Here is a 27,027-nt window from a genome sequence, read left to right on the forward strand (position 1 = left end):
ACTCATCATCTCCCCCCCTTCACTCAAAACATGCTCTTTAGCATCTGCCTGCACATTACTGTGCATTTCTCCAACCTTATTTAACACTGCTTTCCCTATTTTCTGGTTTTGTAACTAAGGTTCGGTATCCAGAAACCTTTGTACCAAAGATGGCGAACTTATAAAATTTTCACATACTCAGGTGAGTGCATGTGACAATAAACCTAATTCAAGGCAACTAAATACAAATGAGAGGTGGTGTATTCTTGACAATTACTAAAAGCTATCTTATTGAAATATTCTTTTCACAAGTTCAATCCAGCCATTTGATAAAGTAAATATCCTTTGTTTAAATAGTTACAGTTTGAAAACATTTTAGTTATTCTTTTATTATATTCACATTGTACATTGTTAGTGAAAATGAAGATCAGAATTACATAATTACAGATAACTGAGGCACACGGTATTACAGTTTAATCCTGCAGATTGTAACATCAGTTGAAGGTTTGATGCACACACTCACAAAACTGTTTATTGGTTTTTCACTTCAATAAGCTCATCATCATGACATATTCTTAAATGCAACCACCAAAACCAAGTGTATAATTTAAATACATTAAAACATAATGTTAAGTAAGGCAGTCAGTTCAATGTCAATTTGCAAATTTATGACAAAGAAATGTTGAAAACATAATGAAAGTCTATTTGGTCATCACATTTTCCTCTCTCTGAGGCGCTGTGTCATCTGTTTGATCAAGGGTTTTAAAATAAAGACCTAGATTTCTATAGCACCTTTCATGACCTCAGAAGGTTTCCTAGTGCTTTGTGGTCAGTCTAGTGTTTGAACATTTTTTTCCCCATCTTGCCTTCTGTTGTAATGCAGGAAAGACAGCAGCCAAGTAATACACAGTGACATCCCGCAAATAGCAGCAGGAGATTTTGTTTATGCCTCCCATTGAGGATAGATGGAGCCTTTGTTTATGTTTCATTGGATTGATTTCTACCTTCTGCCTTTGCAACAACTATTCAGACAAATTCAAGCCTACAAGAACATGTTACCCAACACCATTTTCTGGGTTAACTAAAGTGGGGCGGGGGTGGATGAAAAACAAAGTACGTGGCAGTGGAAACCATTCCTCTTGATTCACTCTCTCCTGTAACAAAGAACAAAAACCCTTTTCTTCCACTCATCACCATCACACACAAAGACATCATTCACTGACATTAAAGTATTCCTATGGTACGGTTCTGCACTGTGAAGCTTTGTGGAAACTGTACTTCACACACACACGCTTTCCCCAAATGGGTACTCAGCAATGATGAGGATTGGTCCGCAACTTAGTAATAATAACTTATGTTGCCCATTTGGTGTGAAGAGGCCACAAATTCTCACTTTCCAACATATACTAACAGTCTTTGTTGTCAACTTGGAAGAAATGTGAAATCACACAGAGGCTTAGAAACAACACATTACATAAAACAAAATAAATATATTCCTCAAAGACCATCTATTTCAGATGTATTGGCTCTTCGTCAGCTTCAGAGGCTGGGTAGCTAGGATAAATCCACAATGAAAGCAAATGTAAAAATATACCGAGATCCATCAAAAGATGTGTTTAATTCCACGCCGTTGCAATTCTTATGATTGCTATACTTAGCAATTTATAGAAATCATAACCAGCCATTATCGCAATACTGAGAACCATCACTGCTGTATCCAGAGCCAGTCCCTAATTTGGTGCCCCACAGTGAATTGTATCACTGTTTGAATAAGCAGAAACCAAACTACAACTAGCTCATTTAATAATACAAGAGCATGTGAAGGCCATTCAGCCCATCCAGCCTGATCATAGTTTTTATAAACCATGAACTTACCATTACTGTGACAGCAGTCATTCTTCTCAAATGTGAAATGAAAGTGTGTAACAGACTGTAAAGAGAAAAGGCAAGATATGACATTGATGGATGGAATATTCCAAACCAAGATATTTTCTCTTTGTTCTCTTTCTTGGCTTTCTTTGGACTAAACTCAAGACACTTCGGATCAGCCACTGTATATCTGTATAACTGAAGTGCAACTGGTGCAGCAAAGCAGCACTGTTTCGTTTTAATCTTCAGTACTTGAAAAATTAAACATATAATATTCAGTCAGCTCTGTAAATGATAGGTGCTCACAAAGCCAACTTGGTCAGTCTTTATTAATGCAGCTTTTCATTTTTTTTAATCAACCCCACCTAAGTCAAGCACTTAACAGAAGTTGAACGAGCTGTTGGATTCTCTCCCTCTCCTGGTGGATGTAGATTTGTGTGTCCCAAAGCATGTTGATTAAAATAGCATCGTCAATCTCATCCAACATCACATCCGTTTTCAGCTGTGAATTGAGCCTGGAAAAAATAATGAGGGAAAGTAAAGATAAAGTTGCCAGAGTGGTACTGGGCCATTTGGCTGTTCTCTCATTAGAAAGAGATGACTGGTGGTATCTTAAACTGTGGGTCATCATGCTTTAGACGTGGGGAGAAGTTGAAAAGGAGGCAATCCTTTGTGGTAACCTCAGCAGGTGTCACGACTTGAACCCATGCTGTTAGTGTCACTCTGCACGGCAAACCAGCCATCCAGCTGCAAATGTGTTGCTGGTTAAAGCACAGCAGGCCAGGCAGCATCTCAGGATGCTGCCTGGCCTGCTGTGCTTTAACCAGCAACACATTTGCAGCTGTGATCTCCAGCATCTGCAGACCTCATTTTTTACTTAAACCAGCCATCCAGCCAACTAAGCTAACTGATACTACCCAGGCCCCCAACATCAAACCGGCCTGATCTATGAAGTTCACTCGCTCAGTTTCTTTACACGGTTGAGACACAGAAACATTTCCCAGCTGGTTTATTCCATAATCAAGCTATCAGCTAACACTGTACTAAGACAGCACACCAATAAACCTCAACTGATGAATGGATGAGGCAGCAGTACAGCGTAGACAGCAGGGTGAGTCACCAAGCCTCAGAGATTGGCACGAAATCCAAAATTTCAGTAGGTGTGTCTGATAATACTGTCCAGGATTTGTCAAAGTTTTGAATGAATGGAGTGGAGTGGAGGTTTACTGCGCTTGGAAGTTAAATGAAAATTTTAGGAAAAGAAGCTGTGTGTCCTAGGGATTGCACATTACGGAGCCTTCTGGGCCACATGGAAAAGAATAACAGCAACTGTGTGGGTTTCCTCCAGGTGCTCCGGTTAATCTCCCACAATCCAAAGATGTGCAGGTCAGGTAAACTGACCATGCTAAATTGTCCATAATGCTAGATGCATTAGTCAGAGGGAAATGGGTCTGGATGGGTTACTCTTCGGAGGATCAGTGTAGACTGGTTGGGCCGAAGGGCCTGTTTCCACACTATAGGGAATCTAATCTAATCTTATCTTATCATTCCACTGCATAGTGCTTAATCTATTGATAACAACAGATTTTGGTTTCTGATTGAAGATTGCTCTACTTAATAAAATGAAGGCTGTTGCCCACAAAGTTCAAACATATCACATAAAATATTGGACTGCACTTCAATGGCAAAATCGCCAAGTCTGTAAATGTACGAACTACTCTTTTTGATCGTGCAGTCTAAGTGGGCATTATTGTATAACAATGGTGGACAGGTTAGTAGTTACGTCCACCCTACGTTATTAAAGGTCCAAAGTGAAACTGCTGTACGTCACAGATAGTATGTGTGTCTCATGGCCATCACACTACAGACTTCACATTTATATATGTATACGCAAAACTGTCCTAAAAGAAAGACAAAAAAAATGCAGATTCAAAGCAATAAAGTTGCAACAGGTCTAAAGCAGCCTACAAGTGATCTCAAGAAATTCCGGGCATCTGCACTTAACTGGAATAAGACAACTTTATAAGAAATCAGAAATTGCTGGAGAAACTCAGTGGGTCTGCCAGCATCTGTGGGGAGAAAGCAGAGTTAATATTTTGGGTCCAGTGAATTGTTTCGATGAAGAGTCACTTGACTCAAAATATTAATTGCTTCTCTGCCCACAGATGCTGCCAAACAATGCTGTGTTTCTGCAGCAATTTGTGTTCTTCTTACATTTAACCAGAATTGTCTATTCAGACCACTTCCTTCACAAAGAACCTAGTAAAGCTGGAATCGATAGGTATCAGGAGGCAAACTGTCCACTGGTTGGAGTCAGACCTGGCATATAGGAAGATGGCTGTGGTTGTTGGAGGTCAGTCATTTCATCTCCGGGACACCTCCGCAAGAGTTCCTCAGGATAGTGTCCTATGCCCAACAATTTTTAGTTGTTTCAAATAATGTCCTACCCTCCATCATCAGGTCAGTAGTGGTGATGTTCGTCAATAATTGCACAACATTCAGCACTATTTGTGACTCTTCAAGTACTGAAGCAGTCCATGTTCAAATGTAACAAGATCTGGATAATATCCAGGCTTTAGCTGACAAGTGGCAAGTAATATTCATGCCACACAAATGCCAAGCAATGACCATCTCCAATAAAAGGCAATCTAACCACCACCTTTTTGAGATTCACTGGCATTACCATCACTGAAATCCCCCACTATCAACTCTTTGGGTTACCAATGATCAGAAACTCAACTGGATTCACCATATAATTTTAATGGCTATAAGAGCAGGTCAGAAACTAGGAATACTTCGGTGAGTAACTCACCTCCTGACTCCCCAAAACCTGTCTACCATCTTTACAAGGCAAGTCAGGAAGGTGATGGAATATTCTCCACTTGCCTGGACTGGATGAGTGTAGCTCCAACAACATTCAAAAAGCTTAACATCATGCAGGACAAAGCAGCCCACTTGATTGGCACCAATCCACAAACATCCACTCCCTTCAATCGAAAAGCAGTAGCAGCAGTGTGTACAACCTACAAGATACACTGCAGAAATTCACCAAAGATCCTTAGGTACCACCTTCCAAATCCACAACCATTTCTATCAAGAAGGACAAGGGCAGCAGACACATGGGAACAACACAACTTGCATGCACTTCTCCAAGTCACTCACCATGTTGACTTGGAAATATACTGCCGTTCCTTCACTGTTGCTGAGTCAAATTCCCTCCCCAAGGGCATTGTGGGACTACCTACAGCAGCACGTGGACTGCAGCGGTTCAAGAAGGCAACTCACCATGGCCTTGGACAACTTGGACAGGCAATAAAATTTGGCTCAGCCAGCAACTCTCCCGATTGAATAATTGTTTTTATATAAGGAGTTTTAAAAGGATTGACTGGGTAAAACACTGGCCCAATCCCAACCAGACTGCAGGCTACACGCTACACATGGGTATTACTTGAAGGATCAATATAGGAGATGTGCAACAATCCAATCTTAGGAGAACAAATAAATCGCAGTCGCATGTCAGCGCTCCTCGGTTGTTGCATCATCATCTCCATAATGTAACCTATGCCAAAGTGTCCAGGTAACAAGTCTTACCCTCCCATCCAGCCCAGGCTGGAGCCTCTGCTTGATTCCTGATGAAGGGCTTTTGCCCGAAACGTCGATTTTCCTGCTCCTCGGATGCTGCCTGACCTGCTGTGCTTTTCCAGTTCTACTCTAATCTAGACCTTGATTAATTAAATCCTGTGCCTACCTGAAATATGGAATATCCACCATTTCACACCAGGCTCTGGCTCGATCCACCGCTCGACCATCTGAATCAGTGCACTAACAAACAGAAGGTGAAAGATCTCATCACTACAATCTCTCATCTAATTAGTCTCTCAGATCAGTTAATTAAAAAAGGATTCTGCTCTCTCACTGCCACAAGCCATGCCCTGACAGACTAAACTACTCCCAAAGGGTGGTTAATTCAGACACAGCAGTAGTTTTGGGAAGATAATAACACACTTTAGGTTCATTTTGCAAACAGATACACAATATGCACTTTTGGAGTCTAATTATTTAGCAATATTATTGTTAAACCTCTTGGAGACAAAGGAAATAATTACATCAATACTTGATACCTTTACAATCCTTGGACAGTCACAAGGAGCTGGTTTATTTCAATCTTAAATCAATTTGGCATGTGCCAGTTACTAATGAAGCCTGCACTAGTTAGAAAGGACATTGATCCATTTTTTTTTGAAATTGTGAAAGGAAAAAGTGCAGAGGTTGAAATGACTGGGAAAGATGATGCAAGTTAAATAAAAGCCAAGCTTGGGTTTCAAAAGCCTCAAAGTTTGTAGGTGTCAGACGGATTAAGTGAGGCAAAGGGCACCAGTTCCTGAGCAAACAACAAGTTTGATTGGCACATGCTTTCTTTTTTAAACTGTTCTTTCATGGCATGTTGGACCAGCATTTTTAACCTTCCCTAAAGGGAAGTTGTTTTTGTGAACTGCTGCAGTCACTGTTGCTGTTGGAGAGGAAGCTCCAGGATTTTGACCCAGCAACAATGAAGAAACGGAGACATGGTTTCAAGACAGGATGGTGTGGAGGGGAACTTGTAGGTGGGGCTGTGATAAAGCCTGATAGCATAGTTAGGAGTAATAGAAGGGTAAAGTTCAGAGAAGCATGAAACATAGCAGTGAACATCATGAGGCACAGTGCATCATAGCGTTTGCATAATGATGGAAAACAGCAAATGTATGAATAACCTAGTTCAGTGACTCTTTATTCCACTGACACCAAGCGCAGTTATTGAAAAAACAGTTAGCTTAAGACAATTAAAAACATCAAATGCCTTGAGAACCCAGCTTCAAATCAATAGAGTTGGTGCTCACTATTCACATGCTCACAGCAACGCTGAAGCCATTGCATTCCCCTCAAAGCAACTGAAACTATTCCCGAAGCCCTGAAGGAACCCTGGCACAGTGAAATCTACCTTTCCCACAGTCTCTACTGTCACCATCACCAGCCAGAGGGAGTGCACCAGACCAGCTATAAGCCATCACAATAACCACAGGTCTCCTACAGTGTGGAAGCATGCCATTCAGCCCATCAAGTCCACACCTCCCCCACACCCCCCCCCCCCCATCCCCACTCTCGATGAATACCCCATCCAGACCTTCCACCCCTACACTATCCCTGTAACCCTGCATTCCCCATGGTTAATCCACATAGCCTGCACAACCCTGGACACTAAGAGCAATTTAGCATTGCCAATCCAACTAACCCGCACAGCTTTGGATTGTGGGAGGAAACCGGAGCACTTGGAGGAAACCCACACAGACGTGGGCAGAATGCACAAAGTCCACACAGTCAGCCGAGGCCAGAATTGAGCCTGAGTTCCTGGTGCGGAGAGGTTCTGTCACACAGAATTTGCAACTCGGGACTGCCCTCTTGACCTGTCAATCTTCCTTCACACCTATCCACTCCACCCTCCTCTCCGACCTATCACCTTCTCCTCCATCTTCAACTACCTATCACATTCCCAGCTACTTTACCCACCAGCCCCACCCCCTTCCTATTTATCTGTCACCCACCCTGGCCCACAAGCCTCACTCCTGATGAAGGACTTATGCCCGAAACGTCAATTCTCCTGCTCCTCAGATGCTGCCTGACCTGCTGTACTTTTCCAGCATCACGGTCTCGACACAGAATTTGGGTACATAACAGACTCCAGTGCTAGACTTGATGCTGTACAATCACCTGTTTTAGGCACATCTGGATTGTACTGAAAAGCAGATATACTTTGGATTTGATAACAAAAGCCACAAAAATTACAGGCCTAATGAGTCCTTAAGCACATCACTTTGAGGAATAGCGAATTCAAGGAACAACAAATGCTTGCCTCTTCCACATTATACTTACGCAGTCAACCACCATCTTGCCCAGCTCTCTGGCACCAAAGACTGTCTTAGCCAGCTCCCAAGGATTGGAGGGACGGAAGACGTCGACAGAAGTCACAGGTACCTGTGGCGGCTTTCCCGTTCCAAGAGAAACAACGATACCAAGCTTCTTCACCTGATCATCTCTACCCTGTGCAGTGAACACAGCATTACAAAAAAGGCAAACTGACATTGCAATGAGAAACCACTCCTGATGAGCTGCTACTCACCATGTAACATTTATTGATTAAATGAGGATTTTGTTACAAACATTTTTTTAGATCATTTGCGTGGCTCTGTCCAATGTGCCACACAAGAGCGAATGGAGTTCTCCATTGACTTCAAGAGTTCCTTCTCCAATACTTGCATTGCAAAGCCATTATACTCAAATTCAATTCAGTCCTGTCCTCATCTGATCTCAATGTGCGCTCTCACTTGCAGCAGAATACCAAGCAAGAATCCCATGATATTTCATTATTTCATCCCTGCTAATGAAATCCTCTCTCCTGATGAAGTGTTCCTGCCCGAAACGTCGATTTTCCTGCTCCACAGATACTGCCTGACCTGCTGTGCTTTTCCAGCACCACTCTAATCTAGACTCATCCCTGCTGTAGCCTGGCTCATTTATAGCAGCCTAGTGGGCGGCACGGTGGCACAGTGGTTAGCACTGCTGCCTCACAGCGCCTGTAGACCCGGGTTCAATTCCCGACTCAGGCGACTGACTGTGTGGAGTTTGCACGTTCTCCCCGTGTCTGCGTGGGTTTCCTCCGGGTGCTCCGGTTTCCTCCCACAGTCCAAAGAGGTGCGGGTCAGGTGAATTGGCCAAGCTAAATTGCCCGTAGTGTTAGGTAAGGGGTAAATGTAGGGGTATGGGTGGGTTGCGCTTCGGCGGGTCGGTGTGGACTTGTTGGGCCGAAGGGCCTGTTTCCACACTGTAAGTCTAATCTAATCTATGCAATACACCAGTTGAGCTCAGTAAGAAACAAAAGGTCACAAACAATGGGCTGACTTATTGGGACAGGTTGGACAAGTTAGGGCTTTTTTTTCTTTATAGGGTAGGAGACTGAGGGGGGATCTTTTTGAAGTGTATAAGATGACAAGAGGCATGACAGGGTGAATGCACGCAGTCTTTTTCCCCAGGGTTGGGGTTTCGAAGACTAGAGGGCTCAGTTTAAGGTGAGAGGGGAATAAATAAAAGGGAAGCTGAGGGGCAATGTTTTTACACACAGGCTGGTACATATATGGAATGAACTGCCACTGGAAGTGGTTGAGGAGGGTACATTAACAACATTTAACAGCATCTGGATGGGATACATGGATAGGAGAGGTTTAGAAGGATATGGGCCAAATGCGGGGAAATGGGGCTAGCGTGGATGGACATTTTGGTGGGCATGGACCAGTTTGGGGTGAAGGGCCTGTCTCCATGCTGTAGGACTCTTTAAGAACCAACTAAAGTCTTGCCTTCCTGCACAGCTCTCACCATACATTCATTCACTCTCAGAGCCATTGTTAGAGGGAAAAGCATCTTTGCAATATTCTTTCAGTTGGAAAATGCTTCCCTTTTATCTCTAGTTGCTAGGAACAATGGGAAACAACCATGGTCACAGTGTCTCAATATCAGCACTACTCTTAGAAGATTGGCAGTAAATTGTCACATTTTAGCAGTTTCAACTTATATACTGGATTAAAAAGAGTTAGAATAACAATACTAAGGTTGTAAATCATTAAGCAATATCATTTTATCCAATACAGAAATATGACTAAAAGGACAAAGTGGTAAAATGAGGCCTTTTGGTTGGATAACCTTTCCATCTCAAATACCAAGATTTCCAACAAGGTAGTGACTGGAATTTTCATGAGCAATTTTCATTCCAATCTGGGAAACAGCAGCAAGAAACTAAGCTAATTTCCTGGTTTGGCTTAGAATTAGCAACGATTTAATGAAATAAAGATAACACCCACTTTTCTCCTCAGGTTCTGATTGTATTCATGGATTTCAGTCAAGGCATCCAGCGTTGGATTGTTTGCAAGCAGCCCTCCGTCCAGGAAGCGGCCCATGGGTCGGAAGTAGGTAGGGGCCGCACCACTGCAACGAGCTGCTCGCCACACCAACTGGTCTGTTTGAAGGAAAGCCACAATTTAGAACTATATACGCATGAAGCACTATTGCAAACTGACCATTTACATGTTACCTTTTTCCAAAATTTGCCTCAAATACTTGCTCAGCAAGTATTTAGATTAGAGTCCCTACAGTGGAAACAGGCCCTTCGGCTACGTAGCACAGCGGTTCAGTGCTTAGCAATGCTGCCTCACAGCACCACGGACCCAGGTTCAATTTCACCCTCGGGTGACTGTGTGTATGGAGTTTGCACATTCTCCCTGTGTCTGCATTGGCTTCCTCTGGGTGCTCCAGTTTCCTCCCACAATCCAAAGAAGAAATCAGAAGTCACACAACATCAGGTTATAGTTCAACAGGGGTTTATTTTAAATCACAAGCTTTGAGAGTGCTGTTCCTTCATCAGGTGAGGAGGAGGGAAGCGTGCAGGCACAAAACTCTTCACCTGACGAAGTGGCAATTACCATTGTGGCTTCCTCGATGGTAATACCAGCCTGGTTTTACTTTGTAAAGAGGTTGTTTTCAGTTCAGGACTCCCAAAGCTCATCCTCCACTGATGATGTCTCCATAAAATTAATATCTGTCCCTCTTTCAACTGTCCACAGGGTCTATTCACATATGGGAAATTTTAAAAAAGAAAGAAATGAGGACTTTACAGTCTTTATACTTTATAAATATAGTGCAGTTTCAGCAGTCACTGAATATCCCAAAGCCGTTCACAGCCAATGAAATACCATTGAGGTTGCTGCTGTTATGTAGAAAGAGGGGCAGCCAATTTGCACATGGCAAGCATGCACACGCAGTAATGCAATGCCAATTAAATTATTTGTTTTTATGATGTCGATTAAGAGATAAATCCCTTGTTTTTCTTTCAAATGAAGTCATAGGGCTTTTACAGCCACCTGAGGAAACAGACAGGATCTCGGTTTAATGGTTCATTCGAAAAAGTATCATCTCCGATGGTCCAGCACTTTCCTCAGTGCTGCATGGGAGTGTCAACTTGGATTTTTTTATTTCACTGCACGAGCCCTGGAGTGAAACTTGAACTGGAAACCTTGTGACTTAAGGAGTGAGAATGTTACCAACTCAGCCACAGCTGAGGTTTGGCTGACAGGAAGTTGGGGCCCACCCAAGGAACTTGCCTTTCACGAGGGGTATGAGTTAAGGGTTTTGGGAGCAAGTTCAAAATTTCCATTTCCTGACGCAGATGGAGATTTGGGTGAAAGATGGGCTTTAATAGATTGAACAGAATTGCTGAGCTTGCAACAGCTGTTCTGAAAAAAACTTGGACTCTACTGTTCATTTTCATACAGGCTTAAAAATAGCTAATGATCCAGACATCCTAATATGTGGGAGAAAGCGGCTTCACTGAATAGACACATCAACCAAACCTCCAACATATTGTGCATTCCACAGTAAATGCCGAAGGAAATTCCATTTTCATGGCAGCCGTCATTCTTAGACAGTCTTACATCTGTGAGAGATTGCGTACATATGTTTTGCTTTAAATACATTTTTTAAAAAAAGAAAAACATCTTGTAGCATTGGTGTCAACATCATTGTGGTGCGGGGGTGTATGTCACCAGAATTCAGTGTTGAGAGAGGTTCTGTTGCATAGGTTGTGGAATGGAAGGAAAACGGATGGAGTCAACTTACGAAAGGTTTGCTAATTTTGAGTGGATTGTTTCTTCTGCAATGCTACGGGACTCTATTCTGAAGATGTAGTATGTTAATCCAACACTTGTTCTTGTTCTTGGGATTACACCAGTTGGCTAAGGATCAGCACCAAACCATTTTTCGGATCCAGTAGGGTTTGATAGTTTTTTTAGGGGAGGCACGGAGCAAAAGAAGGTTAGAGGAAATGAAAGAAGGCCAAGAATAGAGATGTGATAAGAAATGAGGAGGTACAAAGGGGAAGGAAGGAAGATTGTCTTTTAAATGTCTTTTTAATAAATGTTCTTTACTGTAATGTTCCAAACATGCTCAGCTGAACCATCTGGAAATGTCTTGTGTAGATTCATTGCAAATAGTATTTTTGCTTGGTATCAATAATGTAGACTAAAACCAAGTGGAGAAGGATGCCCACATGACATCTTCAGCACATGACTAGCTCAGTCTTGTTAAATGGAATAGCTTATTACATAATAAATATTTAGACAAGAGCCCATGGTAAGACCTTATGCTATACTTGTAAGAGTTTACAATACTGCCACTGAATACTTATGCTACATTACTTAAAGACAACTAATGCACACACTGATAACTCAGCGAAAAAACTTACATCCAGAACCTCAACCTGAGCTACAAATTTTCTCCAAACTCGCTAAAACTGATAACTTCTCCAAGGAAAATTCACTTATATCCAGTTGGACAGAGCTTAACATGTGATATCAGTTAACTCTTTCAGGTACTAACTGCTTCAGACAACATTCTTTTCCTTCTACTTAGTTCTTAAAGTGCTTTGCGTGATTTATCTTTGGGTGCTCCATCAGCTTATACCTGCAATGGGGGTGTGCAGCAATAATGTTGCCCTGTGACAATCCTTTTCAATAACGTATGGGTGATAGAGCAAGTGAGGACTTTGCAGGCAGAGATATATTTTAGAGAATTGCTTTTTGATGGAATACCATGAGGGAGACAGCAGCGAAAGATTTCACATAGCATAACCTGTGCATTTTTGAAAACCACAGAAAACAGGACTGAAGGGAAATATTAGTACTTAATATATCAGACCAGGCAGGAGAAATAGGATTAATTGAATGAAGGACAATTTGTGACAATACTATGACTTTATATAATATATTTTTATTAAGAAAAAATAGATTTTTAAATACTACAACAAATACAAAACAATGCAGTTCAAAACAGTACAAAACTCAACCCAAATAATAAAAAAAATCCCCAACCCATCCTCCTATACAAATGTATAAACATATATAGAGAAGTATAAATTTTTTTAAAAACCTAAACTAGCTATTTAACTAACTAAATAAATACCTAACACCAAACAAATAAATAGTAATAACTCAGCCCAGCCAAACAAAACACTCATACATTCACAGTTCCTCCTCCCTGGATATTGGACTCATTGAAACACAAAATCGTTACGGCTATATAAAAGCCCTTATTAGTGTGGCAGATAAATCTGTGTCCAGGTATTTCAAAAAGGGTTGCCATGTCTTGTAAAAATTCTCAGTTTTGTGGTGTACCATATTAGTGAGAAAATCCAGAGGAATATGTTCCATAACAATCTTCCGCCAACCCGACTGGCCTGGGGGGGGGGTTTCTGATAGCCAACCTGGCAAGATATTCTTCCTTGCACAGAATGTAAGAATATTGAAAAATTTTGCCTGATGTGAGTCTGCAGGAAATACAATGGGTAGGCCCAAAAGGAGCGAAATAGGGTCCTCCTCCACCCCTACACCTAAAATCCTCTCCATTGCACCCACCACAGCGCTCCAATATGTTTGAAGCCTGTCACAAGACCAAAGACAATGGGTAAGAATACCCGTACAGACCTTGCACTTGGGATATGCTGAAGATACCCCTGGTTTAAATTTTGACAACCGGTCTGGGGCTAAGTGGACCCTGTGGAGAATCTTCAACTGTAAAGCTTGGGTCCTATTGCAAATTGCTATCTTCCTTGCATTCTCCCAAATATCCTCCCATGCCTCTGAAGAAACTTCAACACCCAACTCTCTTTCCCACATTTTGCAGAGTCAATCAGACTCATCTGAGGTGCCACCCCCCAATTGGTGATATAGAGTACTGACAGAGAGTGTCCTCTTAGCCCTTAGTACCCCTCTTTCTATGTCAGATTTGTAGGGATCAGTCAAAAGTGTTGTCTTTTTTGTGAATAAAATCCCTAACTTCAAAAAAAACGCAAGAGGTCTCTATTAGGTAACTCGTACTTCCGTACTAACTGATCGAAGGACATCATTACATCTCCCTCAAATAAATCACCCATGCAAGATATACCCCTAGCTACCCAACGTTTCAATCCTGAATCTACCATACCTCGTTGAAAACTCGGCATACCCACTAAAGGTGTAAACAAAGATGTTTTGCCAATATTATCTTCCCTCTGCCAAATTGCCCTCCATGCTTTAACAGTATTGATGACTATTAGGTTATGGCAATATTCCCTAACTGTCCTCACTTTGTCCAAAAACAGCAAACTGGTAAGGGAACACCTTGCTTGGGAGACTTCGATATCTAGCCATATTGAAAGAGGGTCCCCACAAACCCAATCACTTACATAGGTCAAAAACGAGCTTAATTGGTCATTTTTAATGTCCGGAAGGTCTACTCCCCCCAATCTGTGAGACAACTGCAGTTTGGCTAATTTAATGAGGGGCCGTTTACGGTGCCAGATGAAGGAGCAAAACCAACTGTTCAGTCTCCTGAGTCATGATTTGGAGATGCCAGTGTTGGACTGGGGTGTACAAAGTTAAAAATCACACAACACCAGGTTATAGTCCAACAGGTTTAATTGGAAGCACACTAGCTTTCGGAGCTCCGACAATCACTGATGAAGGAGCCTCGCTCTGAAAGCTAGTGTGCTTCCAATTAAATCTGTTGGACGATAACCTGGTGTTGTGTGATTTTTTAACTTAGTCTCCTGAGTGTTTGTTTATTGAAAATCAGGGGGAGCATCCGTATAGGGTATAGCAAACGAGGAAAAATAATCATCTTAATAAGCGCTATCCGACCCAACCTTGAGACTGGAAGTGCCTGCCATCTTTGGAGATCTTGTTTATTTTTTCAAATAATTGAGTAAAATTGGCTTTGAACAGCCAATCCAGAACGGGAGTAATGAATATGCCCAAATTCACACAACCCCCCGTGACCATCTAAATGGGAATCTATAGTCACTCTCAAGAGCCAACTCTTTTGTAAGACCACCCATTGGCATAACCTCTGATTTAGCAAAATTAATCTTATACCCTGAAAAAGCGGCAAACGCGTGAATGCATTGTATCAGGCAAGGCACTGAAACTGCTGGATTTGTCAAGAAAGTTAGAACATCATCGGCATACAGCGAGATCTTATGTAATTTTGACCCCACTTCTGGAGCTGATATATTGAGATCCTCACGAATGGCCTCTGCCAACGGTTCAATCATCAATGTAAAAAGTAATGGTGAAAGAAATATTAAAATTGCTTGATCATACCCCGTTGGTAATGACCGCAGCGAGAGGTACACTGTAGAGAACCTTTATCCATTTTATGAAAACTTCGCCCAGACCAAACCGGTCTAGAGTATTGTAAAGGTATGGCCACTCAACTCACTCAAATGCCTTCTCTGCATCTAAAGAAACCACCAAACCCTGTATTGACTGCTGTTGGCATGCTTGAATTATGTTAAGCAGCCTCCTAACGTTATTGCAAGATCTGCAACCCTTTATGTAGCCCGTCTAATCCTTTTTAGGGGGTAACACAGTCTCCAGTCTTAACGCAAGAGCCTTAGAGAGGATCTTAAAGTCCACATTTAAGAGCGAGATGGGCCTGTATGAAGCACAGTCTTCTGGATCCTTCCTTTTTTATTAAGGATAAGTGAAATATTGGCCTCTCTCAGAGATGGTGGCAGACAAACATGGCTGTATGAATCATTAAACATATTCAGCATCGGGCCTGACAGTATACTTATAAATTCCTTATAGAATTCACTGGGAAGTCCATCAGGACTGGGCGCCTTCCCATTGTGAAGCTGCCTCACAGCTTCCTGCACTTCTTGCTCTGATAATGGGGCATTGAGAAAGGACTGTTGTTCGGGAGTCACAGCCGGGAGCTTCAGACTTCTGAAAAAGGATTCCATTTTGGCCTGCCCCTCCTCACAATTCTCAGACTGATATAACTTAGAGTAGAATCTCTGGAACACCACATTAATCTTTTTAGAATCACATGTTAGGTTCCCAGATCCTTCCCTAATCACTGTAATGGTTTGTGGGGCACTTCTCTTTCTGGCAAGGTATGTCACCATGCTCGTATAACCTTTGCTTTGCAAAAGCCAGCTCCTTCTTTGCCGTCTACGTGAGCACAGAATTTAGTGTAGACCGCAGTGCCGTAATCCTCTGTAGTTTGTCAAAATAGGCCTTCTCAGCTGCCTTCAACCATACTTCAAGGAGACGTTGCTGCTCACCCTTCTGCCGCTTCCTACTGATGGAATATGAAATAACTAACCCTCTAGCATAAGCTTTGGCAGTTTCCCAGAGAACAGATGAGCTATCAACCGAGCCTATGTTGATGTCTAGGAATGTCCAAAATTCCCTAGAGAAATACTCCACAAACTTGCTGTCCATGAGAATAAAGGGGTCCATTCGCCAGTACCTTGAATCCACTGTAACATCTTTAATTTTAACCATGAGGTACACTGGAGCATGATCAGAGATGGCAATATTACCAATCGTACAGGATGCCACCAGATCCAGGGTTACCGCAGGGGTCGAAAAAAATCAATCCTCGTGTGACATCTATGCAGATTGGAGAAAAATGTGAAATCCCTACCTGTAGGGTGGAGACACCTCCAGATGTCCACCAACCCTAATTCCCCACACAGACCCAATAACTCTTTAGTTTATGCAGAGGGTGCACCTGTCTACTGTGGGGTCCACGAGGCAGTTAAAATCTCCCCCTATAATGATATGCCGAGACTTGAGATTTATCAGTTTAGAAAAAGCATCTACCAAGAATTTAAGAGGATGAGCTGGGGGACAATAAACATTTAAAATGCCATATACTTCCCCATTTATCAAGGCATTGAGAATTACAAACCTCCCGTATGTGTCTTTAATACATTCCAACAATTTAAATGAGAGATTTTTCCTTACCAATATAGCCACTCCCCTACTTTTGGTATTAAATGATGAAAAATAAACTCAGTCAAAGCCATTCTGCTGAAATTTCTGATGCTCCTTGTCATCCAAATGTGTCTCCTGTAACAAAGCAATATCCTTTCTCCTTTCTAAGACTCAAGAGTACCTTCTTCCTCTTAATTGGTGAGTGACTTCCCTTGATATTCCAGGTACACCATTTAATCAAATCATTAGCCATAACCTTCTGCAATTACATTTAAATTCCAGAGAGGAGGAACCCGAACCACATATTGCTGAGCCTTAGTGTTGCAGGGTCCACCAAATATAAAAACTACATAAACTAAAACCACTACATTTAACAAACATACGAAATTATTAAAAATAAAAAACAACAAAAACCAGAAGACAAACCAACATATAAAGCACCAATAGCGCTGAGTAGGGGAACTCACCCCCTGCCCGGAGGGGGCAACTACCTGCCTCGAACTGCCCATAAATAGGCATCTAACCATCTCAACCACCTTCAATTTTCCCAGCTAGAGCCACATCGCAAGCACAAGCTAAAAAGAATAAACACCCCATAGAATATCAATATGAATAAAAAAAACATTCTTTTATTAAAAAAAGGGGAAAAACAAAAGCTCCAACCAGATTTCCTCCATTTCTTTTCCAGAATGATACACATATACCCAAGCAACAATATTTATATTTATACATACAATTGTTTAAATTAGGTTAGTTTGTCCACAAAATCTCTTGCCTTCTCCGATGTGTCAAAGAGATGCATGGATCCATTTAAGGTGATCCAAAGCACTGCCGGATATCTCAGGGAGAACTGAATCCCAAGCTCCTTCAATTTTCTCTTGACACCATCATACAATTTTCGTTTCTTGATCACTGCCACTGAAAAGTCCTAAAAAAAATGATCTTAGATCCCTCGTAAATTAGGGCCTTTGGATCCTTCCCCTGGAGTCTGGAAACCTCGATGACTCTCTACTTGTCCCGGTAATGATGGAACCGCACCAGGAAAGGACGAGAGCGTTGACCCAGACCCGACCTCTGTGCTGCGACCCGGTGAGCCCTCTCCATCTTCAATCCTCTCATGCCAGTCTCCAAGTCAAGGAATTTCAGAAGCCAATCTTCAACAAACTCCGCAGGCCGCTCACCTTCCTTACCCTCAGGCAGACCGATGATCCAAATGTTTTTTCTCCTGCCCCTGTTTTCAAGATCATCCACTTGGTCACGCAAATTACGAACCTGCGTCTTCAGGGCTTGGATCTCTTCCTTGAATGAACTTGCATCAGCTTCCACCACCGTGATTCTGTGCTCCACCTTATCCGTCCTCTTCTCCAGGTCTCCCAGCTGCTGCTCATGCTTCTGCAGCACAAGAGAGACTGGAGCCAGCTTCTCTTCAATCTGTTTCCCCAACATCTCGCGAGATTTCAAGAGCTGGTTCACCAGGTCCTGGAGAGTAATCGGCTTGGAGGCTGCTGCAGGCTGAGCTGCAGGCCCGGCCTCAGATGCTCCTCCTCCCTTTTTAGGCATTTTTGGAAATACAGGTAAGCCAATTTTTAAATGTTTCTTGGGGTTCCACAATCTTTCCAACGATCCAAGAAATCCTGATGACCTGGGTTGGGTGGGTTAAAGGACCGTCCTGCTCCTGCTGCGATGTGAAGCTCTGCGTGTGATCTTCTCAGATCGCCGCCATCTTAGATTCCCCAATACTATGACTTTAAGAGGTTATTTTGTCCTTTTTTTGAAAAGAGATTTTAAGACAGAGATGTGAGCTGTCTACTTGGAATTCCAATAAATAGCTTGTGAGGCCTTGGTTTTTTTTAAAAAAGTTTGAACAATAGCAGCAGCCTGAATGGGTGGGGTCAAGCTCTCACAGAATCAAGTTTTTAGTTTGTTAGTTTTTCAGTAGCAGTTGTTGCTGGGGTCTCAGCAGTATTGAAAGCAACAGTAAGTCTCTCCCGGCTGCTCTGCTCTCTCAGTGTTTTCTCTTGATGGTTTTTATCCTGGGCTGCTAGAGTTGCATGTGAGACAATCTTTTTTCTGAATCTGTCTTTTGCCAAGGGGGTGCTAATGGGACGTTACTATATTGGAACAGTTACAGTTCAGTAGCTAATCTAATACTCTGTTAAGTTTTCCAGTGGAGTTAGAGCTAAGCCAAATCTTTTCTTTATTTTCTTCTTTCGTTGTATTTTAATGATAGTGTTTGAATAACTCGTGTTTTGCTTAATGCCAGTCATTTGACCAATCGAATTACATCTGGAATGGAACACCTTACATTAACCTTTTCTTATTTTAAAGCTAAGAGTCTAGGTTACCTTCTTAATATGTTTTGAAGGGATTTGTTCTGGTCCATAATAAATTCAAGGCTGGTAAGCATGATACACACAAGAAATTCCTTTCGAAAACTACAAAAAGACACTGCAAATAAGAAACATGATGCAAAGCCTAATCATTTTTAAGCATTTTTTTTAAGTTAGAAGTTTTGATATTAAATATGTGGCATCAATACTGGGCTATTCTGTTTCAAGGTGACAATTACAGCTATGTCAGGAGTACAGCACGTCACTCACCCATTAAACTACCACACTGTACAGCAAGATCAAATTGATGAAGCAATTAAAGATTTGTGCTTTCATTATGAAACTACTTCAATGTCTCCCCTTCAGTCAAATTGCATTGTTGTCCTCAACTCATTTATCAACTAACCTATGTAATCAGAGGTGAAAATACAGTCACATTTATTCTTTGCAAAATTTGGTTTGAGTTACTTTCAACTTTGTATATTAGGACAATAAATGATAACCACTTCAAACAATAATTTTGTACACATGCTTATCCTTTACTTCTTGACTGTATATTGCTGAGCAGATCTACAACTTGGCTAAAAATAAGCAATACAAATTAAAATTTCACTAGCCCAGCCAGAGAAGTCCACACCCTTGAATGAATAAAAAATAACTGGCCTCATAAACCACTCACTTGTATTCAAGAAGAAAGCTCACCATCACCAATTCAAGGGGAACTCACAATAAGCCTGAAATGTCACATCACGAACATCAACATTTCATGCAATTAAAACTTGTTGTTCAGAGGAACTGAAGGGTGCTGAAGCACAAACTACAATGAATTTATCTGACATACCAGGTTTACTTATATATAAACTTCAACCTGACTTTGTAATCTGGAACTTGATAGCAGTTGGGAACAGAAGTAGGCCATTCAGTCCATTCAGTGAGATCATGGGTGATCTGTGGCCTAATTCCATATTCTGGACTTTGGCCCATATCCTTTAACACGTCATAATCCCTTAAATTGTAAGCTTTGATCCCAAGGTAACAAGAAGATACAAGAGTTTAGAAGTGCTTGTTGTAGCACATTTTACCTTTAGGTTGGGTGAGTGCCTGGAACTCTGCTGTCCTCATATAAGGTGGATCATGCTGTGGTTCTGGCGGGTTGTAGTTGCGGAACAGGTGAAGCTCCCCAGGATGCCGATCAGCCAGAGTTCCTGTCACCATCACTCTACAGGCAGAGGTGGGTTGGGAGGGGGAGAATGCATACAGACATTAACTTCCAACGTATCCACTTACCCAAAATTTGAATTTCAACCATAACCATGTTCAACACCAAGGTAATTGACGCAAACAATCCCCCAACACAATGGTTAATATGAAAAAAAGACTCACAATCATTCAGCAACTTTCTCAATCCCAGAAGGTCCCAAAGCGCATTACAGCCCATGGATTACTTCTGAAACTAGTCACAGTTTAAATACTGAAACTGTGGTAGCTAATGAAAAGCGAAGCAAGATATCACAAACAACCACATGACGACGACTGAATAATCTGTTTATAATGATGCTGATTGTGAGAAAAATATTGGCCAGGACACCGGAGAGATCTCTGTCCAAACAATGCTTGGGATCCTTCACGTTCTTCTGAGCGGGACAACAGAGCTTGGGTTTAGCATCAGTTATATAGTCATAGAGTTGTACAGCACAGAAACAGACCCTTTGGTCCAACTTGACCAGATGTGTTAAATTAATGTAGTCCCATATGCCAGCATTTGGCCCACATCCCTATAAACCTTTCTTTTTCATATACCCATCCAGATGCCTTTTAAATGTTGTAATTGTACCTGTCTCCACCACTTCCTCTGACAACTTATTCCAGACACTAAAAGACAAAAATGTCAGACACAACAGCATGCCCTCAGTACTGGACTCGTATGCCAGTTTTGATTTAGTGCTCTGGAGTGACACTTGAATGGACAATTTTCTGACTAAATCACAAGAGAATGCTACCCATAAGCCACATTTGAGCACCCCGCTTCATGTGAATGTTAAACAGCGTTTCATTTTACATTTGAGTGCCCTGATTGAATGACGACTGACAGCAATAACATTAATTAAAGTAACAGATAAACCAACTGAAAAGCATGATGTGTACTACCTTAGTTCACTTTTATTTTAAAAGTTGAAGACTGAATTTTAATATAGTACTGAGGATTGGGTGAACGCAGTTCTTTTTAGAAAAAGGACAGTATTTTGCATGTAGCACAAGATAAAATATATTTGGAACTCTCTTCCTCAAGCAGCAATAGATGCGAGACAGTTGTTAATTTTAAACCTAAGATAATTTTTTGTTAAGTTTACATATTAAGGGCTATGTCCAGAATATGGAGTTAGGCCACAGATCACCCACGATCTCACTGAATGGACTGAATGGCCTACTTCTGTTCCGATCTGCTATTAAGTTCCAGATGATATATTGAAGTTTATATATAAATAAACCTGGTATGTCAGATAAATTCATTGTAGTTTGTGCTTCAGCGCCCTTCAGTTCCTCTGAACAAGTTTTAATTGCCATCCTAAAACTGAAAATACTACACAAAGGTAAAAGGTAAAGAAGCCATAGTCCTACTGAACCACAGAGCTGCGCTCTCATTTCACAGAGACAATTAGTGGCGGTTTAACCTCAGGGTAACCATACGTCAGGCAAGGGGAGAGGGAGAGTTCTCATGATAAACTCAGCCAGCGTGAGAATTGAACCCACACTACTGGAATCATAAATCAGTTGTCCAGTCAACTGTAAATTACATTTACAAACATAAATCAAGAATAGGAGCAGACCTTTCATCCCTTTAAGCGTAGTTCATCATGCAATAAAGTCATGGCTGATCCCAACCATAGCCTCAACTCCATTTTCCTACTCAACCCTGATACTCTTCGACTCTTTTACTAGTGAACTATTTCTGTCTTAAAAATATTCAACAATTTGGTCTCCACACTCCCTGTGCAAGAAAATTCAACAGTACCATGAGCCTCCAAGAGAAAATTATGAACTCACTTAGGTTTGGTGACATCAGTCATTTTGGTATTTTCCCCAAACTCCTTCTTCAGAAACTCCTCAAGTGGAACCGATGAGAATGGTCTGGATCCTTTAAACACTTCATCTTTCATCCGGAAATAAAGGCAACGCAGATATTGCATGGATTTGCCTATGTGTAACAGGAAAGCAAACCCCAACAGTCAGAGCCTTAAGCAAAGTACCCATTACAGAAATCAGAAAAACCCACATTATAGTTAACACAGAAATGTGCTGACAACATGAGATTGTAACTCACTTCTTCTCTGACTGACTGAATGCTGCCAGCATTTTTGCTTATGAGTCACTAGTCCGTTAATACAGTACAATCAATGTCCAAGGAACTTTAGTGAAGGTACTAGGGAGTTATTAGTGACCTGGCAGTTGTGGTAAGGTACTAAGGAGTAATTATTTGCATAAGTATGGTCTCATAGACATGAAACAATAGTCCAGCAAAGAAGCAATGGGTAAAAATGAAAAAACAATAAGAAGGGATTTCTTCCACCCAAAATGTTGCTGGACTCAAACTTTTAGTTTCATGATGCCGCCCCTTCTGCCAAATCCAATTTTTTTGTTCTCAACTCATTATCAAGTAACCTATGTAATCAGAGATTGAAAATGCTGTCACATTTGTTCTTTGCAAAATTCATTTTGAGTTACTTCCAGTTTTGTGCATTGGGACTATGGAAAATACCAACAATAGATGATAACCAATTTAAATAATAATTCTGTATGCACGCTTATTTTTTACTCATGAGACACACAGATTTTTGGCAACAGAACTTCTCTCTTCACTGTATGCACGAGTCTAGACAACAAGTGTTTGAGACCAGGAAGATCCTATCCTGGTTTTCTCCACATGATATTTCAAACTAGGTGCGCTTTGTGGAGATCAGAGGAGAATATCACCATTTTCCCTTGCCCCAGGGCAGTGAATTAACCTGCAGTACACCCAGAAATGCCTGATTTGAAGTTAACTAACTTAAATGAGGAAAAAAATTCACACAGGACTCTTCCTGTTCAATGTCGAGAGTGTGGTGCTAGAAAAGCACAGCAGGCCAGGCAGCATCTGAGGAGCAGTAAAATCAACATTTCGGGCATAAGCTCTTCATCAGGAAGGGCTTCGTAAGCCCACATTATAGGGTTTATGCCCAAAACATCGATTCTCCGGCTCCTCGGTTGCTGCCTGACCTGCTATGTTTTTTCAGCACCGCACTCTCGACTCTGACCTCCAGCAACTGCAGTCCTCACTTTCTCCTCTTCCTGTTCAATGCCGACATCAGCTCACCTCAGTTCTGAGGAAGGGTCACTGGACCCAAAACGTTAACTCTGATTTCTCTCCACAGATGATGCCAGACCTGCTGAGACTTTCCAGCAATTTCTGTTTCTGTATCAGCTCTCTTAGCATGGATCACAAATCAAAACAGACACACTCTGTTCTGTGTTGCAATTCCCAAGGTAAAGCAGACCTGGAATCAAGCCAAGACCAACTGGTTGACAGGACAGACTCTTCAGGGCATTTTCCCAGCATGCATCAGGAAGTCAGGAATTTATTTTTAAACATAATTGGGTACCAACTCCAACACCTATTTGTGTTGATTTTGTTTTTATATATCTCATGAGGATTACACAGCACAACTTTCTGAATTCAGCGTCAGTGATTTTCTCTCCAGATTAGCTTTAGAAGAGGGAACCAAGATTCAAATGGAGATAATTTAAAACACGGCTTGAATTTTCAAAAATTATGCAATTTATGAAAAACAATACAAAGTCTTTTCTTTCTAGAAGTACCCAGCTCAGTACAGAATGCAGACTTCCTGTGGAGAGACAAGTACAGCCACAAACCGATCAACCCAACACAGATGTCAGTAACTGGACTGATTGGGTTGAGAGCCGTCTCAATAGTATAGAACCTGGGTCTAAAAAATGGTCAAAATAAAGGTAAATATCTGGCCCAAAACACCGCACAGACTGCTGCTGAAAACTGATTACACTGTGGCAATATTAATAGGTCCAAGCAGTAAGATTGACTATCATCCTCTTGTCTCTGGTTGGTCCTTACGAACCCAAATACAGCAAAAAGAAAATTACCTCATGTCGCTCCTTGAACTTTAGTGAAGGGGGTAATAAATTTCATCATAACCAGTGAAGTCAAGTTGAGTACTAGATTTCTCAAAACCTTATATTTAATACTTATAATTTTATAATAACAGTTGCACAGAAAATACAGAAGGTCAAACACATGCATCTACAGGTTCAAGAACAGCTTCTTCCCTGCTGTCATTGAATAGATTCCTGTAATTTCAAGTCTAATGCTGACCTTGCTTTTGTGTACCTCCTGTAACCTTGCTCTGTCTAAGCACCTTATGATCTGTATGTCATTGTTTGTTATGATCTGCCTGCACTGCTCACAAAACAAAACTTATCACTGTACTTAGGTACATGTGACAATAAATCAAATCAAGCTCTGATGCAATTCACACCCATATTTGTCCAAATAAAGTAGTCACATCATTTATGTGGACATCTATGTCTTTCAAAATTGCCCACCTTCAACTAACCTTCACGTGTAACCGATGTTCCCCACCTACCCAACACTCACTTCCAAAGCCAAACCTACATGGTTCGAAATCCTGGTTAAGGCTTGCACGCCTTGCCAAGTACTTACCATGTACAATAGCAAGGGCCAGAATTCCACCAGTGCTGGTGCCCGATATCCAATCGAACAGCTCCCGGACGGGCTGGCCAGCAGCCTGCTCGATGGCAATAAGTAGCTGAATTAGAACAAGCCCTCGAATTCCACCCCCATCCAAGCACAGCAAACGATCATATCTGAAAATCAACAAAACATCGTTGAACACTCTCTTTATTACTATATATTAATTCCTTTATCCCAAAATGGAGTTTCATTACCACAAAGAAACTGTGTTTTGTCTATTTAATTCATTTTCTCACCTCCTGTGCACATATCCATCACCATCTGCAGCATCTAGCCCTTTCGATAAGGAACTGACTACAGTGGCAATCCCTAAGATATCCTCAAATCCTGGAAACAGAAGACACTTTATTAGTTATGAGGCTAGGCCACTTTTCCATTCAAGTGCAGACTCGGACACACAGTTGTTATTTGATTAGAAGTACAGAAGTATAACAAACTGTTAGTGGGTTAGTACTTGGGAGGCTTGGACTTATAATCTGGAGAATAGAAGTTGAAAACTCACCACAGAACCTACCAAATCTTAATCTGAATTAAAAGTCAAAAGTAAAGAGCTGGGTTCAGTGACTTTGAGCTGTTGTAAAAGCCTAACTTGTTAATGACCTTTAGGAAAGGGGCCTTAGTTCCAGTCTGTGTGTTATTCAAACTCCACCAACATAGCTGATTCTTAAGTACCTCTGAAATTTTCGAGCAAGATGTTCAGTTACAGTAAATCATCATCACCATCACAATCACCACCACCAACTCAGGAAGGTGGCCACACCTTCACTTTCTCAAAGCGGAGTGGGCAATCAAAATAACTTTGCTGTCTGGCATTAACCCAAGAGTAGTTCCCAACAGACGATCTTAAAAACTAGGGATCACGATCTCCTACGATCAACACTGACTGACAAATCTCACAGGAGTTGATTTAAGATATTGCCATGGCATTTGCTAAGGAACAAGCTTCAATTGCCAGCCTACACATAATCAACTAATTTCACATTAAGGGGCATTCAGCAAAGCAGAGTTGGTCACTGCCAACCGGATGAAGGTGGCAGAAGTAATAATTAGTCAGCTCGCCCTTTTTCATGCTACTAATTGCAATCCAAGAAAGGACATTTAGAGGATCATAGAGGCTAGATTAAACAGCTACCTGACAATCAATGCTTAGTGCATGCAAAAAAAGGTTAATCAGGCTACGGATCCTCAGTTGTTGAGTATGTTTGGTAGAGCTGAAAATCTAAGGGAATCATAGAGATATAGCAATCAGGCAGGAAAATTGCCACACTGCGGTTAAATAGAGGAGCTAGTCCCTAAACCTTTCTTCTTTCAGGAGAGAAGGTCAAAACAGAATGTGCCTATTGTAGCTAGTCAGTCAGGAAAATATACATAAACTATGCTCACACTCAGCATTTTGAGAATCAGATGTTTTCAAAATGACAACCCGACACTGTCTATCGTGTTCAAATTTACAGACTGGTAAACAAATATTAAAGGCTCTGATCACTGCATAAAAATTTAAGAAAACAAGACAGAGGCGACAATTATGGCTCTACATAACTCATTTCACAATCACCTCTCTAGCAATGTTAAATACAAGATCTTCTATTCATGTATCAGCATTCTTAAATTAAAGCTTCAGTGTATTCAAAAATAAATTAAAAAGCAGAATTAAAAACAAAGAAAAAAGGCAACAGAAGAAAGACAAATCTTGCAGAGCAGCTTGGCCTGTAATGATTTTTGATAAACAATTATTTTAGAAGATGATTTCCTTCACCCACTCTAACCCTTTTGCAAAGCAGGACAGGAATCCAGGATACAGAAGTGAGGATGTAGCAACAGGGGCCAAATGGCTGATGTTACCTAATCCACGGTTGGTTTTCACTGGGACTGGTCTTGCAGTATAGCTGGGTGACGGTGAGGGGGAGTCTGGAGAAGGTGGATAACAGCGTTCAGCCCCTATACTACACAGGAGGTTCAGCATCACCTTCCGGTTACTGCCTTTGAAGGCATCAAACAGTTAGTACCAGGATATAAACAAGCAAGGCATAATCGTAATTTTGAACCAAAAATAAACACATTTACATCCATGCAGATCTCATTGTTATGTATTGTTAATGTACCTTTTAAAACATGAGCAAAACTTGTGAAGTTTCAGACCAAATTAGAGTTCCATCTTAGGCTTTTTCTCAGGAGCTAAACTTCTACATTAAGAAGCTTGCTTCTACTTTTCCCATTTATCTCCTTT

At 41.3% G+C, this 27,027-nt stretch overlaps 1 protein-coding gene across 5 annotated transcripts in view; it reads right to left on the bottom strand.

The window, feature by feature from the left end:
* Window positions 1-348: 348 nt before the first annotated feature.
* Window positions 349-27,027, bottom strand: part of pla2g6 (phospholipase A2, group VI (cytosolic, calcium-independent)) — an 84,762-nt gene continuing 58,083 nt past the window's right edge. For 4 of the 5 annotated variants that reach the window (XM_060849565.1, XM_060849564.1, XM_060849567.1 and 1 more), the window contains 10 exons: window positions 26,643-26,780; window positions 25,037-25,127; window positions 24,750-24,913; window positions 22,064-22,214; window positions 20,101-20,237; window positions 9,735-9,889; window positions 7,756-7,923; window positions 5,597-5,670; window positions 1,855-2,363; window positions 349-1,133 (listed from right to left, as the gene is read on the bottom strand). In XM_060849565.1, the coding sequence (XP_060705548.1) occupies window positions 2,219-2,363; window positions 5,597-5,670; window positions 7,756-7,923; window positions 9,735-9,889; window positions 20,101-20,237; window positions 22,064-22,214; window positions 24,750-24,913; window positions 25,037-25,127; window positions 26,643-26,780 (1,223 nt within the window). In that variant the 3' untranslated portion in view covers window positions 349-1,133; window positions 1,855-2,218. The remainder of the gene's footprint in view (window positions 1,134-1,854; window positions 2,364-5,596; window positions 5,671-7,755; window positions 7,924-9,734; window positions 9,890-20,100; window positions 20,238-22,063; window positions 22,215-24,749; window positions 24,914-25,036; window positions 25,128-26,642; window positions 26,781-27,027) is intronic. The other variant, XM_060849568.1, reaches the window with a different exon arrangement.

This window comes from Hemiscyllium ocellatum, chromosome 33, assembly GCF_020745735.1.
Source record: "Hemiscyllium ocellatum isolate sHemOce1 chromosome 33, sHemOce1.pat.X.cur, whole genome shotgun sequence".
Lineage (NCBI taxonomy): Eukaryota > Metazoa > Chordata > Chondrichthyes > Orectolobiformes > Hemiscylliidae > Hemiscyllium > Hemiscyllium ocellatum.